The sequence below is a fragment of the Mesocricetus auratus genome, unplaced genomic scaffold, assembly GCF_017639785.1.
Source record: "Mesocricetus auratus isolate SY011 unplaced genomic scaffold, BCM_Maur_2.0 Super-Scaffold_100676, whole genome shotgun sequence".
NCBI classification, from domain to species: domain Eukaryota; kingdom Metazoa; phylum Chordata; class Mammalia; order Rodentia; family Cricetidae; genus Mesocricetus; species Mesocricetus auratus.
The window spans coordinates 155,740,339-155,756,942 of NW_024429266.1; the positions used below are offsets into that span (position 1 = coordinate 155,740,339).

The 16,604-nt window shown below is 42.9% G+C and overlaps 1 protein-coding gene across 1 annotated transcript in view; it reads right to left on the bottom strand.

Moving 5' to 3' along the window:
• Positions 1-16,604, bottom strand: part of Lrig1 (leucine rich repeats and immunoglobulin like domains 1) — a 101,195-nt gene that overhangs the window by 61,842 nt on the left and 22,749 nt on the right. Inside the window, exon 2 of the mRNA XM_013114185.3 lies at positions 1,955-2,026. Within this exon, the coding sequence (XP_012969639.1) occupies positions 1,955-2,026 (72 nt within the window). The remainder of the gene's footprint in view (positions 1-1,954; positions 2,027-16,604) is intronic.

Consider the following 16,604-nt stretch of genomic DNA (forward strand, 5'->3'; position numbering starts at 1 on the left):
AACATCATTTTAATCTCTCCCAATAATAATCTCTAAAACTGACACAGAATTTGAACATATAATAACCTCAAGAGTCAACAACATACTGGGCCAAAGCAAACTACTGGGTTATAAAGTCAGCTGGCTTCTAATAGAGTAAGCTTATCAATCTGGATAGCTAGGACTGGTTGAACTGTGTCCTCTTCTTCAAATTAGTGTGTTGAAGTACAAACCCCAAGGACATCAGAGTATAGATAAATTTAAAGATAAGGTCTTTAAAGACAGTGTTACAGAGACTGAGGCTACACTCAGTGGTAGAGTGTTAGGCTAGCATGGTCAAAGCTCTGTGTTCAATCTCCAACATAAGGGTAGGAGAATATCATTGAGGTTAAGTGATGCCATACGCATGGATCCTAAGTGACATACATGACTGGTGTCTTTATAATAGGAAATCAGGATATGCCACAAGAAACCAAGGTCCATGTGCACAGAAGAAAGATCATGTGAAGACATAGCAAGAGGCAACCATCCGCAAATAAGGAGAAAGAGCTCAGGAGAAGCCGGTCCTACAGCTTCCAGCTCCCTGAACCATGAGGAGTCAGTCTCGGCTGTTGAAGTCAGCAGCCTGTGGGATTTGTTACTGAGGTCTGGACCCTCTTTACATTTTCATCCTCCCACCCCTAGTTGACTGAACTCATGGGCAAATGAAGGACCAACACAAGGCATTCCCAAACTCCTTCCAACTCTGACATTTAACCTGGAAGTTTATGCTTTGGAAAAAGACATAAAAATCATAAAGTTTGGACATGAGGATAGGAAATGCAGCTATTCTGCAAACTATCAGTGAATGAAGCTAAAATTTTATTAGGTAAGTTGCTATAATGGAACAGAAGAATAACCACAATTGCTTGTAGTAAAAATGTATGAAGAACTTAATAATCTGATAAAATGTCTATAACAGTATAACTTGATGATGGCGTTATAGTAGTTTTATATACATATTCATGTAGAGCATAGACTTTATGGATGGAATGGAAATAGGGGCAAGGGGAGCAGGGAGGGACATGATGGGATGGGACTGGAATGCAAGGATAGATGGTAGCGGGGAGATGGGGTTGAGGGAGAGAGAGGGAGAGAGAGCAAGAATTAAGGGACATTTGAGGAGGAGTATAGGAACTAGTACAGTAGAAACACCCTAAAATATATGAAGTGACCCTAGTAAAGGCTCCAACCATGACTTCCAGTATGCCTACTGTACTACAGCATGCCCTTCATAGAAAATGGGCTGTAGCAAAGGGAAAGAAATTGAATATGACACCCCTTTATCTATGAGGGCTACACTCCTTGATCCCCATGGATACCCGAACCCTGCATATCGTCTTTTTCCATATGTAAGTCAGTTGTAGTAAGAGAATGGCAATAATTAAAAGAACACTTGTAGAATAATTCATGTGAATGCAATCTCTTACACAAAATCTTATTGTATTTTCTTTTCCCTTAAAGGAACTACTTCAGAGCTTCTTTTTTGCACATTCCATTATCAATATCTCCAATTCTGTGCTTTGGGACCATTACTAGGGAAAACTGGCATGACTTAACATAAGCACCACAATGCTACAGCTGATAATCTGATAACTGGGCAAGTGGCATGGACAGTGTACACAGTCTGGACAAATGGACGATTTGTGACCTGAACAAAAAATGCAAAACTCCACCTCTTACTCACAACTAAGTGCAACTTAAGCTCATGACCTGTTTATTTCTAGAATGTTATACTTTGTATTTTTGGTTGACTGTGGGTAATCTATGGATGAAAGGGATCATCCTACTATCATTTGTCAGTAAAGACCCATATGTAAAAGTCCCTTGCTATAAGCTGAGACCACCCACCCAGTAGAGTGAAAACAGCACAATACGAAAAGATTTCCCCAAATCTTTCTGCCCTCCACCCCTAGAGGCTTAGGGGAACACTCACACTTCCTGCAGATTCGTCAAGTCCTCAAAACCATCAGAGTCAATTTCCGAGAGTTTGTTATAGCTCAGGTTTCTGGTAAAAGAGAAAGTGAAAAATAATAAATTAATAGTTGACATTGCATCAAAGACTAAGAAACCTTTCCTCAGTCACCAAGTCCCCCAGAAGAAATCCATTCCCTCTGCCTAGTGACCTCCCATCGTGCTCACTGTTTAGTAACACACACTGAGCTTTGTAAATACACCTCTCCTCCTCACCTGCTTCAGTGCACACAGAATGCACACAGCATGCCTGGGAACCCACACCGCCAGAGGAGACTCAAGCAGACTTCACCAGTACCAACAGGCTACCTAACACATGAAAAGTTAAGATGGACTAGTCCTAGTCCCAATGTTTTGCACTGCATCAAGTTCAGGGTCACCAACTTTTTAAAATTACATTTATTGGGACTGGAAAGATAGCTCAGCAATTAAGAGTACTTACTGCTTTTGCAGAGGACTGGAGTTCAGTATCCAATGTCTGCAAGGCTCATAACTGCCTGTAACTCCAATTCCAGAGGATCTGACACTCTCTGCTGATATCTGCAGGTTTTATACACTCATGTGGTGCACATATATATACTCAGGCACAGACACATACAAAATAAATATTTTAATCATGTAGTGGCATCTTGTAATAGCCACGCCTTCAGGTGTGGCTTCAGTATGTGGATGTGACCCCTTATAAGGAGAGGAAGGGATCATTGTTCTCTCTCTTGGGTGTGGTTGGAGCATCCTGAAGGGCAAAGGCTGTGTCTCCAAGAGCAGAAGACCCAGGTGGTTATTTACCATCATTCTGTGAGTGGTTCCCAAATAAATACCTGCTAATTCTTTATCTGGGTATTCGTGGACTTCCTTTAACCCGCCTTCATAATTATATTTATTATTTGTGCGTGGACAAGCGTGTGTTTGTGGGGGGGTCAGAGTCAACCTATAGAAGTTGGTTCTTTCCACCATGTGCACCTTTTAACTCAGGGGTTCTCGGCCCTCCTAATGCTGCCACTCTTTAATACAGTTCCTCATGGTGTGGTGACCCCCAACCATAAAGTTATTTTTGTTGCTACTTCATAACTGCAATTTTGCTAATGTTATGAATCATAATGTATATATGTATGTTTTCAGATGGTCTTAGATGACCCCTGTGAAAAAGTCATTCAAATACCCCCACGATGTTGTGACCCACTCACTGCTCTAAGCCATGCATTCTTTTTTTTTTCCTGACATACATTCTTATAGTTTTGAGAGCGGGTCTATCCCTACATTGCCCTTGCTGATCTGGAAATTGCTATGTAGACCCCCAAACACAGAGATCAGCCTGCCTCTGCAGGGTTAAAAGCGCACCATCAAGCCTGGTCTTAATCACTTTTTAAAATTAATGTTTAACTAAAGTATCAACATCAAGTACTAGTTACAGACAAAGAGATCAGACTGTCGGCACTTCACAGTCTAAGCCAGTAGTTCTCCACCAAGAGTGCGCTCTCTCTCTCTGTCTCTCTCTCTCTCTGTCTCTCTCTCTCTGTCTCTCTCTCTGTCTCTCTCTGTCTCTCTCTCTCTCTCACACACACACACACACACACACACACACACACTTGCAAGCACAGGCACGTGTGCACACACACACCATACTCACACATACGGCAATGGCTAGAGATATGCTCAGCTATCAGCACTGGTGGAAGGTGGCACTAAAATCTTGTGGTTTAAAGCTGCAGATGCTCTCAAACATCCTTCCAAGTCAAGAGGTCAGTGTCCCACAACCAGGCATCCAGCACCTCAGGGTCAGTACTAGTCAAAATGAGAACCCTTGGTCTAAACAAGAATTGAAGATTTAAGTCTGGGAGCACAGAGGAGGTTCAGGTGACATTTAGAAAATGAACACAAGATTCAGAATAGTAAGGCTATGTATGCACAGAGGATGCCTACCATTGATGAATAAAATTAGGAGTGGCAATCACAAGAAAAGGGAGTGCAGGTTCCACAGTGTAGTAGTTATCACTTCTGCTTCCAGCCCCAGTGGAACCATGATAACAGCACAAGGGAAGGGAGCCAACCGGTAGGGATGTATATTGGTGGTAACCCCAGTCAGGGAAGCCACACAGGCGCTGCATTCAGGTTACAGCCCCCATTCTGTTCAGAACTGGGCCTCTCTCCCCAGCACTGCCTAGCTGCAGACAGAGCAAGTTTGGCAATGTTGATTCAGCTAAGCTTCTTTACCCACAGGCTGAGCACAAGCCAGCCTAATCCATCAGGAACAGAAGCCACTGGTGGTGATCAAGATGAGTTTTCACTGCCATCCAGCTCCTTGCCACAAGTCCACTCAGGCCTGCGTGTGCAGGAGAGGTTAACATTTTTCATCTTGGCTATTAATTCCATTGACATTAACGCCAATTAACAATACTACTAATCATAAATGGCAACTATCCTTTAAACTTACTCCAGAGACATTTCAATCAATACTACCCTAGAGCTGATAGCCATTTCACTGTGAACTCAAAGACATTCATCTAAATAAAAGTCAAACTGCACTTGAAACTAATGGCCCATCTGTGTTCATGGCACAGTCTGAATTAAAAGCAATTTGTCCAGAGATTAAGTTACCATAAAGACTGAAGGTGGTAATTTTTAAACCACATACTGAAGTCAAGTATGAGCTTGACTGTGCTTGGGAGGTATTTATTAATGAGTATGTAGATATTAACAGCTTAGACCTGGGAAAGAAAATCCAGTTTGAAAGAATTCCCGACACCAGTAAAAGGGCTGGCAGGACTATGTTGATCAGATTATCATAAAGGGTATGGGGACACTGTCTTGGGGAATAAGACGCATCATTAAGGTAACTAGCATGGGTGAGCTGAAGAGAATTTAATAAAGGCTGTCAAAAGCCACAAAGCAAGTAGAAGGGCAAGCAGACTGGGTGGCTGATGGACCAAGACTAACATGGAAGCCTGCCTACCCACCTACGCAGGCATTTACTCCTTGGCTCCAGAGACGAGAGCCAGTGCTGACACCAGGCTAGGCTTTCCAAAGATGCTCAAAGAATTCTTATGAGAAATCTTTTCAGTTCCTTTAAAAAAACAATAAATAAATAAATAAAAGTAAGCAAGGATGAGCAAAACAAAACCTCTCTGCCAGCCACTCCTGGCCTGAGGAGCACTGGCTTCTGCTGGGACCTGGATTCCCAGTTCCCTCCTGAAGCTACAGGTTCAGAAGGCATTGGGCGGGTCAGGGTAGGCTCAGCAGACTTTCTCCAGCTGAGATTCTGAGATAAAATCATGCCTCTCTTTTCCCACCCCTCATATGTCCATTTAAAGTCACACACCCACTGCTTTGTCTTTCCTTGCAAGGAAAGATAACTAACTTCCAGAAAGGCTAATCAATTCTGCTTCTTAGAGCAGACAGTGAGAAAACAACTTATCCTGACATACTGTAATCCAGAGCTGAGGAGCATTTTGGGATTTGGTACCAATATGACAGCGAGCACTACCAGGACAAGACACTAAGTGTGTTAGCCTTCACTGGGTCATCATGGTAGCCACTGAACCAGAAAAGCCACAGATCAACACATATGCCAAGGGACTGCCTAGAAAGGGCCACTCAATCTCCCACAGCACCAGTGGAAAGCACAGAGCAAAGGTGCTACGGCTCACAGCCCCTGGAACAGCTCCTGTCCCTGGACAGAGCTATTCTAGCTTTTAAGTTTGAAAAGTGGTCCTGAATCCATGAAGAAACTGTGAGACCTCAAATGCATTACCACGAAACAAGGAAAACAATGTAATTCCTCTGAAGAAATATAACAAGGAATAAAATAATAGACGTCAGCCAAAACACAAATTTCCAGCACCACTTGTTCACTGTTGTAAAATGTATATAACATAAAATTTACCATTTAACCATTTGTAAGTTGCTGCTCAGTGACCACACATACATTCAGATACATCCATCACCACCACCACCAGCATCAACCTTTTCACCATACAATTCCCAATTCCAGTCTGCCCTGGATATGCCAACCGTCATTACTCTTCTCTAGGCACCACATGTCAGTGGAATCATAAGACATTTGTCCTTTTGTGTCTGGCTTATTTCACTTAACACAATGCTTTCAAGGCTCATAGATGAATCTCATTACATATGTCAAAGTCTCACTGCTTTTGATGATTGAATACCATTTGATATGACTTTCCTACATTTTCCTCATCTATTGTCTGCAGACATTTAGCTTGTTTCTAGTTTTGGCTGCTATAATGAGCACAGTGTATTTTTTTTTCCAAATTAAAAAATTACCAGTCTTTTTAGCCCTTTATCTTCTATACTTACTAACACTCATTTTCCAACATTAAAAGAAATATACTTAGCCCAAGAAGTCAGCAGAAAGAGTATGAATTTTTATTTCCCATCCCAAGAACAGTGCAAGGGTTAACTACAGAAAGCCATTCCAGGTGGCAGCTGACAGGCACACACATCTAAAACATCCCACTTATTTCAAGGAGCATGGCTGCCCCTTCCTGCCTGACATATGAACAGGTCTTCAGTGGAGAGTTCAGATTCTCCTGTCAAAACAATCCATCTGTCAGCAGGACACACACTTTCAAAAGTATTTCTGTACCTTTCGGTAGCAAAGAACTTGCAAGGAAAGAAACCTTTGGGAATTTAGTCCTGCCAACTGCAGCTTTCACTGGGCATCATCAACCACTGTCACAACAGCAATTGCCCTGTTCTTGCACAAAGAACATGCAGATCTTTGAACAATTGAACCCAGCCATAGATACTTTTTCAGCTAATCTGCTGAAAGATGGCCGTGAGGCCCACCGTTTGCAGAACACACAAGAGGTAGGGCTGCAGAGAACAGCTCAAGTTTTATTCAGGCGTGTCTGAAAAGCACACTGTTTAACGGGGCACGACAACCCTGTGCTCGCTAAGTATGTTTCTCAACAAGCTCCCCTCTCTTAGCCAGAGAATTTCAATAGCTGAGAAATTGCTACCACCATGTACACCTGGACTAATCATGTGGCCTTGTATTGAAACCACTTAATACATCAGAAAGTATGAGCTCAGCTCCTTACCACATTAACCTAACTTCAAGCACTCAACAGATGCATGTGCCGGGCATGCAGGTGGAGCACTTCAGTTATTAATGAAATTTCTGTGAAACTGTGATGGAACTAACCAAAAACAACCAATGCTTCTAAATCATTACACGTTTAGCAACTATTCTAAGTGAAGTGGCAACTACAAAAGAAAGATGGATGTTAAAAGTTAATCTCAGGGGCTCCAGGTAGAGTGTTTGTCTAGCATGTGTGAGGCCCTGGATTTGATCCCCAACACCAAGCAGTATGATAACGATAGTAACTCCAGGCTGTGGGGTACTCGGTGGGAGAGTGCTCACCCAGCACTAGGAAGATCCCAAATTTGATCCCCAGCACTACAAATCTGTTTCCTAATAACACAAGAGCTTTGTTTAAAACGCACAGTGATATTAACAAATAAATCCAAGCCTTTTTCTTATTTTTCCTTGAGAGAGGGTCTTACATAATGTGATTCAAATGACCTTGGACTCCTGATCTTCAGGTTTTGGGTATGCACCACCAACCTGGCTCCCAAGTTCTTCTCAAACAAGTTCTTGACTATCCCAGCAGGAAAGGAACACTGGAAAGCCCAAGTCCCTTGGAAGGAAAGCGACTCTAATAAAAACTGCTCCAGTGTAATGCTATAGGCTTAATCGGTATTTATATAATCTGACCAGCACCTTCCTGGATTATAGCTGAACCACATGTTACAAACTTGGCAAGCAACCTTCCAAGTTGGCGAACAATAATTCATTGACTTCTTGGAAGCTGAGGGACAAAAAGTACCACTTACTTCTTGAGTGAGCTGTGGTGAGGAAACAACCCACTTTATTAGACAACACATGAGCATTTCATCCTCTCAGACAAGCCTCTGCAGGCAAACTCTCCCAGTGCAGCACAGCAAGGTGCATGTTTCCAGTTCTCAATGTTAACAGAAAATAATTCCAAGAGGAAGGAATTGATCCTAAATCTGTGACAAGCATTCCCCACTGAATGAGGTTTCTCTACACAGTTTGGTTTCCAAGTGAGTCTCCTTCCCATTACTCAGCCCTGGCTGGGATCCTAGACAGCACAGAATTTTTTGTAGTTTAAGCTTTCAAATGCTTGCTAAACTGAGTAACATGGCAAGGAGGGAGAAGGCTATAGGCAACCTAATGGATGGTTTCTGAGTACTGGCCAGTCCCCAGAGCTAGCCCGGGAAAACTTTTTTCATGATACTTTAGGCTCTGGCTGTTCATCTCTTCAACCTCAGAACTTGCAATACTTGCCACCCATTAAACAGGAAAGTGCCTGCTTGGCGTCAGAAAAGCAGGATTGGTCCTTTAGAGAATTCTAAAGTAAAGTGTTCAAGCCCTTTGAGCCCTAAGCATTTAGGGCTGTTTCTTCTACATTTGTACCTTTGGGGAATCACATGTCACACGTTAACCTCCAATGAAATCACTGTTATGGCCCTTACATCTATTTGCAAGACTAGTGAACATAGGAAACACTTTAAATCTAAGGCAGCACACGTCCTTATCTCTTTTTCTAATGTAGATGCTTTCCCAAATCCACACCGAAGAGCCTGTTAATACACATTATATTAAGAACAATACAATTGCAACTTAAGCTAGAATCATCAGTCAAGTCTATACCCAAGAACATCCTTGCTCTTCACTGAGCCACACTCACATAATCAAGATTTTAGCAATGGAATACCTTCTGTGAATAAGGAAATAGGATGTGATAGTGTTCCAACAAGATACATGCTACTCATTTTGTGTTTCTGGTTAGTTTCAATTTCAAAAAGGCAGTAATGGATTGTGATTATTTCCAATTCTAAAAATGCTACTCAAGACCATCCTCCCTGAGAATAAGGGAGGTCTAAAAGGTGACTCAAAAGAGAAGCAAACACACAGCCATAACGGCACAGCTATATAAGGAGGAAAACTCACCCATTCCTCTTTAATCTTTAAATCAATTCAATTAATTAGTGTGAGCCTCTAATTTTTGTTTTTTAAGACTGTTTCATATGGCCCAAACTGGCCCTGAAAGTGCTATATCCAGGACAATCTTGAACATCTGACCTTCCTCTCTCTCCCTTCCAAGCCCTAGGGTGGCAGGCATGTGTCATCACACCTGTTTTATATAGTGCTAAGGATCAAAACCAGGGCTTCCTGAGTGCTAGGCAAGCACTCGACCAAGCAGCATCTACAGGCCAGGGTGTCTGAATTCCAATGCCAACTCATGCTGCCTCTGTAACTTCAGAAGGTCTTGTATGTACTCTCTATCCTAACAGTAGACAATCTGATAGAGACATACATCTTTTTCCTCCAGTACCCAATAACATTCAAATTCAACAAATGTTTGAGCATATGTCTACCGTGAAGACTTTCTGAAATTTATTCTAATTACACATCTACAAATACATAAATGATATATACATGGTGCTAGAGAGATGACTCAGCAGTTAAGACCACTGACTGTTCTTCCAGATGACCTGAGTTCAGTTCCCAGCACCCACATGGCAGGTTACAACCATTTATAACTCAAGCTCCAAGGATGTGGGCATTGGTACACTGACATGCATGCAGAAGAAACACCCACCCACATAAAATAATTTTAAGTGAATAAATAAACTCTGATATAAATTAGGGTAAGAGGTTATCTGTTGCCTGAAGATTACAACTTACTGGTTAGGTAGGACTCCTGACCAAATAATCAAAGCCAAATAGCTATCAGAAAGTGTCTCACAGTAGTAGACTAAAAGTTGCTCACTGATAGACCTTGAGCCAAAGCTGAGCTGCAGAGAAATATGTTTGTTTATGATTGAACAGTGTTTGGGAAAATGACTTCAAGCACTCACATAGCAGCTCATAATCATTTGTAACAGTTCCAGATGGATCTGACATCCTCTTCTGGGCTCCACTGGCACAGCATGTGGTACAAAGGCATACTTATAAGAAAAACACCTGAACACATAAATCAAAATAAATAAATGCGTCCCCCCCACACACACACATGCACAAAACCCCTCAAGTTTTCACTGATGAGTATGCTGCAGCTTCCCTTGAGAGCCGTCACTGTGTGGGCATTTTTGTACCAACAACGGGCTATGTATATTTCATAAGCAGCTTAGTGACCACAGACCTCGTCACTTTAGTTGACATCCTCTACACTCATCAGCAGTATCTGCCTGATCCCTTCTTGAGTCTGGAACCCCTAGGATGGGTACATAAAATCTAGAAGAATCCAGGACAAGGAAAATCTGCTGTGAGGGGAAAGACTTTAAAAAAATGCTAAGCCAGAAAGCAGAGTTGAGAGGAACTTGTTTTCTGGGAGAAAGACACTAGAAGAGCAAAGAGGCCACAGAGCAAAAAGGAAACTGCTACAGAGGCCAGGCTATCGGGACCTGGTAGAAAGGGAAGGGCAAAGCAGCAAAGTGGCAAAGAGGAGCCCAGAGCTTCCTGGCCCACCCAACAAGCAGGTGAGTAACAGTTACACCAATCCTAGCCCGCCTCAGAGCTGAGACCCTCATGAACGTTAATCACAGGACCCTTAAAGTCCTTTCCACAGAACAGAATTAGCTCCTTGTGCTTCTAGGAAAACAATTTAACCCAAAGCATCACGACACCTGACAGGTTTTCCTGTCATCACTGCAGATAGCTAGCATCTGCTTTTGACGTCACACCATACAACAGATTCTAGGATCTGTTTTCTAGATCCTTGTTTGGACAAAGAGAGATGAAGTAGGCACATTTATTGTATTATTTAAGCATCCTTGGTGGAGGGTGACACTGAGAAGAAGCCCACAATTTTCCCATAGTAGTCATTTGTTAACATGGTCTGTGCACCATCAACCCCTACAGATGAATTAATTCAGTGATGAACGTACACTCCAGCCCATGATTGCTGGTTGGTGGCTACTTTACAAACAGAAGGCATTCATCTGAGCAGGGAATGGCTGCCTGCCACAGGCCTGACCATCCCACAAATCTATCACCAGAGCATCTCCATGACCACCCAAGTGTGACAAGGTACCGAGGGCCACCATTTGACTTTACCATTTGAGAAGGACTTCGAACAGCCTTAGAAATGGGAGTGAGAGGGAAGAGGAGTCACAAGTCTGGCCCTCAGAATTGCCTTTTCCCTATTCTATCAGCCCTATAAAGGACCCACAAACTCACAGTCCCAGAGTCTAAATTCATTACTTGCACAATAGCCTCCCTTGGACCCCAATCTACCTTTTGCAGTATAAAGTGTGGTTCTACCTCAGAGCTAGGCACTTCATAACCTCATGATGACCACCAGACCTGAGAAGTGACAGTGCTCACTCTGGCCACTTACTCCACAGTAACACTCCTGGGAAGAGCATGGAAGTATTCCAAATGTTCCACTGAAGCAGGAAACTGACTTTTGCCTCTGGAGCAGTGAAAATCAGGTGGGCAAAGGGAACAGGAAATGAGGGATGGGGGAGCCTGAGAAAAAAGTCTTATCAATCTAGTGACTAAATTTGGAATCCTGGGTTCTCCAAAGTGCTTTGGTGAGTCCACCAAATGTGCACTCTTGGGAGATGAGCTTCCTACAGAGCCATCCACTCTAAGACAGTGTGCTTCCTGTGCTCACAAGACAGCTTTAAAACTCACTAAGTTAGGGTGTACACAGGAAGACGGAAACCAGCTACCCTTAGGAACACTTCTGATGGGTCACAGAATTTAGTCGTCAACTCGGGTAGAACAGGAATGCTGTGACCAAGCTCCTGCTCCAGCACCTAAAATGATTCTCTACTTCACTCCCAGAGACTCACATCTGTGTGTTTACAGTGAAAGCCCTGAGAGGACAACTACTTAAGGTGCAAAACAACCATCTCAGCACAGCTCCATAAGGAGCACCCTGCTCAGGGTGGCCAAGTTCCATGCCTGTGTTTCTGGCAGAGGGTATAAGCATGCATTAAGAATGAAGGCTCCATGATTCATTACTTCCTCTAAATACAACAGGCATACATCAAAACAAACAAAACTCTATCTGAGCCACCTGTCACGCCATCCTAAACACCATTTTCCAGTTTTCTAGAACCAGGAAATGATAGACATTTTGTATGGTGTCTCCCATGCCCCTCAAGTCTAACTATCTTCTAACATAAACCAATCAGAGAAAATATTAGTACAAAACTTCCTATCACGGAAATTAATGGGGGAAAAAACTGTAATGCTGACTCACTTCTTGTAATGATCAGGAGTTTTCAGCATTTATTTATTTATTTATTTATTTATTTACTTATTCATTCATTCATTCATTGGTTTTCTTTCAGGTCAGGGTTTCTGTGTATAGCCCTAGCTGTCCTGGAACTAGTTCTGTAGACCAGGTTGGCCTCTAACTCAGAGATTCCCCCTGCCTCTGCCTCCAGAGTGCTGGGATTAAAGAGGTATGTCACTGCTGCCCAACTATTAAGTTTTATTTTATTTGATGGGTGTTGTGACTACATGTATGTATGTATGTGCCAGCAGATGTCAGAAGAGGGTGTTAGATGCCCTGGACCTGTTGTTACAGAGTTGTAAACTACCATGTGGGTGCTGGGAGTTAAACCTAGGTCCTCAGAAAGAGACCAGTGCTCTTAACTATTGAGCCACATCTACAACCCTCTTTTCATGTTTAAAGTAAGTAGTTAGAAGGATAATTACAGGCAAATACGCTCTGAGTTACAAAGAACAATGTATAATATGCTGCCTATCTTCCTGCACTAAAAGGGAGGAAGAAGGAAATGAAGGTGGTTTGTTTAAACAAATACATTTGTACAAACAGCAGCTTACCTTAGTGTTATCAGTACTCTTTCCTCTCACTACCATATAAAAAGCTTTACTAGGCAAATGACTTAAGTGAGTATAACAACTTTGCCATGCCATGCTGCAACTTCTCATTAAAAAAAATCCTTGCCAAGTGGACTTTCAGCTTCCACAGCATGCATGTGTCCTTGAATTTTTCAACTAAAGTCACACCCACTGCTCGATAGCATCTCTATGTGATGTCACTAGGAGTCTTAATGAAGTCCAAACATCTAGAATCTGTAATCCAAATATAAAAGCCCATGTTTACTGGAATATACCACAATGTACTACATTATACATGAACTTAAATATAATGTATCTATAAACATTATTTCCTAGATCAACAGCCTCTCTTTGTTGCCTACCCCAAACTTAAAATTGAAGATTACTCAAATGCAGAGAGCAGACACCCAGGAGGAAATCAACCAATTGAGAAAACGGAAGAGACTCACAATTCAGCAAGCACCCATCTTCTGCATCACAGGCAGGCGTGGGAGAGTATCTAACTGAGTATTTTAATGAATACACAGTTCTACGGCCAGCAGTTAACAACTTTATTAATTAGCTTATACTCATGGGATTTCATTCTGTCTATTTTTCTGAGGGGCTTTTTAAAGTTTATGTGTGTTATGAAATACCTAGTTAAAGCCAAATGCCAGTTTTTCTTTCTGCAACACCATGAAACACTATGGACATGAAGACTGTCCATAGCATTACCGTCTGCGCTTGAGAAGCAGGAGGGCAGTGGGTTGGGGTTGGGGCTCCTGACAACACAGTCAGTCTGACTGAACAGCACTGTTACAGTGTGCACCACTCACAGGTTGCTTTCTGCTGTTACAACAGAGACCTTCCTTTTCACTGGATTACAAGTGCAGAGAATCAGATGACACACGCAGAGACCTCTCTCCTCCAATATATCAAAATTATACCACATCTAATGGAAAGCTGGCTATAGAGCAAACGTCTTTCTTTGTGTTTTACTCATTCACCAATAAGGCTCACAGCAGCATGTCACTCCTTTCCCATCTGAAACTTAACAGTTCTAGGTCATTTGCTCCCAAAAGACAGGTCTTAGAGAGTTGATATGAGCAGTCAACTCTAGTAGCTAAACAAGAAGTGAATGATGTACTACTGTATCTATGGGATAGGATCAGCAAAGCTGATTAGAAGTCCTTAGTCACACATAAATGATCCCTTTGGGAGTCCTACTTAAAGGCAAAATCCTAAGAAATACAACACAGATCTAGATTCTCTGTATCCTGTGTGTGCAAGGAGAGGCAGAAGAGTAACCCCACAGAGCTTCTTCCCATCTGAGCAGAAAGCAAAGCCCAGGTCTCATGAAATGCAGACACTTCACAAAGCCAGACCCCTGAGACTCTGTCCCATGAACAGTTAGAACTTCCACCTACAACCTTTACGTAAAAACAGTCCTCGGTTCCACCAATCACACTTTTCAAATATGGTATCAAACCAGAGCTGCTAATGAGCCTGCTCAGCACACTGCCCTACATCAAGGGACTCTAACCAGACCTCCCTGGCCCATAAGAGTGCAAGGGTAGGGAGCTGTTTTGCTGCCCAGTTCACACTAACACAATCAGCATTATCTTCAGAAGTGTCAGGCTAGTTCTCTTCCATAAGAGGGATCAAAGTATGGTCTGGGATTCAGGCATAGTTTACTCAGCAGGCATTCAGCTCTGAGCACCATATCGGTACAGTAGACAGGTCTATACAAGTTTTCCCTTTCTCATCATGATCCGACATTCTGTCTTCAAATCCAACCAACATCACTAAAAGGCATTCTGATCCTAGGTTAGCCCAATGGCTACAAAATTATGTTAGTGGCTACCCTCACTTGCAGCAAACTCAACCATGACCAATAAGCCAAAGCCAACTGAGATCAGGCCAGGCTATGCCTGCACAAGCACAAAAAGAAAACCAACTCTCAAACCTCAAGAAACAGTGCAGAAGAGCACCTGCACAAACTTGTCAGGGTGGTTTATAAGGTCATGAACACCTGAGAAAAGAGCCTTTATTCCTAGAGGCATGAGACAAATGGTAGGCCTGTCACATTGCTGGTGTCAATATTTATCTAAGGCCTGGGTATTCATGATGGTATAAACCCAGGCATCTTTTCAATTCAGACATTCATGTAATTTGCCACTACAAAGTCCCAAAACAGAGATTCATTTACAGTTTGGGTTTCTTCTCTTCCATGGCCATACAGGAGGCTGGTGGCAGGACCCATGTTTGTGTCAGCGCTAATCCCAACAGCTTGGAAACAATGCACTCAATGTATTTCAGAACTGCCAGTATCAAATGTCACTGCACCTGAGGACAATGAAGAGGCGGGGAAGGAAGGCAAAGCACCTGCTTTCTCCCCTCCCGTGGCATGCATGCTTTCTGCCCTGGAAATGAGCAAAGCTTTGGGCCTGTAGTAAAGTAACTGAGCCCCAAGAATCACATCTAGCATCCCTAAGCATTACTCACACTACAACCTCATTTCAGTCACCACTACAGGAAGCCACGTGAAGCTCACAGGAAGGAAGACCTGAGCTAAGAAATGACTTCTTCTGGTCAGCTTTGGTTTTCCCAAACTCTTTCCTCCCTCACCCTTTCTCCTACCCTACTCCACTCTTACTCCAAAGGAAAGCCTAATCACAATTTTTCTTTCCAGGTAAATGATAGAAGAGATAACTACCCCATCAATATCAGCTTCAAGGGGCCCTTCTTGAAACCCAGAGTCCCCAGCAGATGCTACACTGTAGCTCCCTGTCTGTCAGGTCTTCCATATTCTTTCAGGAAGACACACTGCACCAGAATCAAAGGACTCAGGAAGGATGGCTCCCCGGTGACAGATTAAAGCCCCTTGTAAAACACTGCCAGGCAAGTGACACTGCAGCAGACTTCTCAAGCCAACCCTTTCCCCTCACTCTTTTGAAGTGATATAGAGAGTGTGTTTCCCAACTGGAAGAGTACCCCTCCATGACTCTAGATACTCAGTGCATTTACACATCCCAGTGGCTTACAGAACACATTCCCTTCTTCCTGTTCCCAGCAGAATGTGATGGCCGGTGAAGAGCTACCACACACCATGCACCGACATTCCTACCCAGCTTTAAATGTGCTGCCTGCTGAACTTGCTGGATGAGCACACAGATTCTCAACCCCAAATGGTAACAGCTGAGGGTGTGGTCAGTCTTATTTTTTTCTTCCATAAAAATACACCTGACACTTAATGGATAGTATTTCCTCATGCACATTGAAGTTAATAATTCACAACCAACTAGCTTTCATCAAGGATCTGAAAATTTGAAGGTTGCTTGTGCAAACACTCTGTTCTTAACAGCTGCATATTTAACTGATGGCTCTGTTACCATTAGAACAGGTAGCACTTCAGAGTGTTGTTTGTGAAGCCAGACATACCACTACCCAGGTTCCTTGGCCTCTGGGTTCCATGATGTGCAAGACCTGCACTGCATCTGCCTCTCAGAACAGGTAGACAGTTACAATAATGTAATAATACACCACAAGGATGGTACTTGCTGTTGAGACATTACTGTAATCATGTTTTCCTGTTTCTAACCTGGACCTTCCAAAGTGACAATCTCCAAAGGTGCCACGGGCACAATGGAGGGAAGGGTGAGGTTAGTCTAAGCACCATTCAAGAGATGAGCTGCCTGGGCCTCAGAGGCCCTTCTGATGGCAGGAAAGACATGCCTCTGCGCTCCCTACCCTCTCCCCTTCT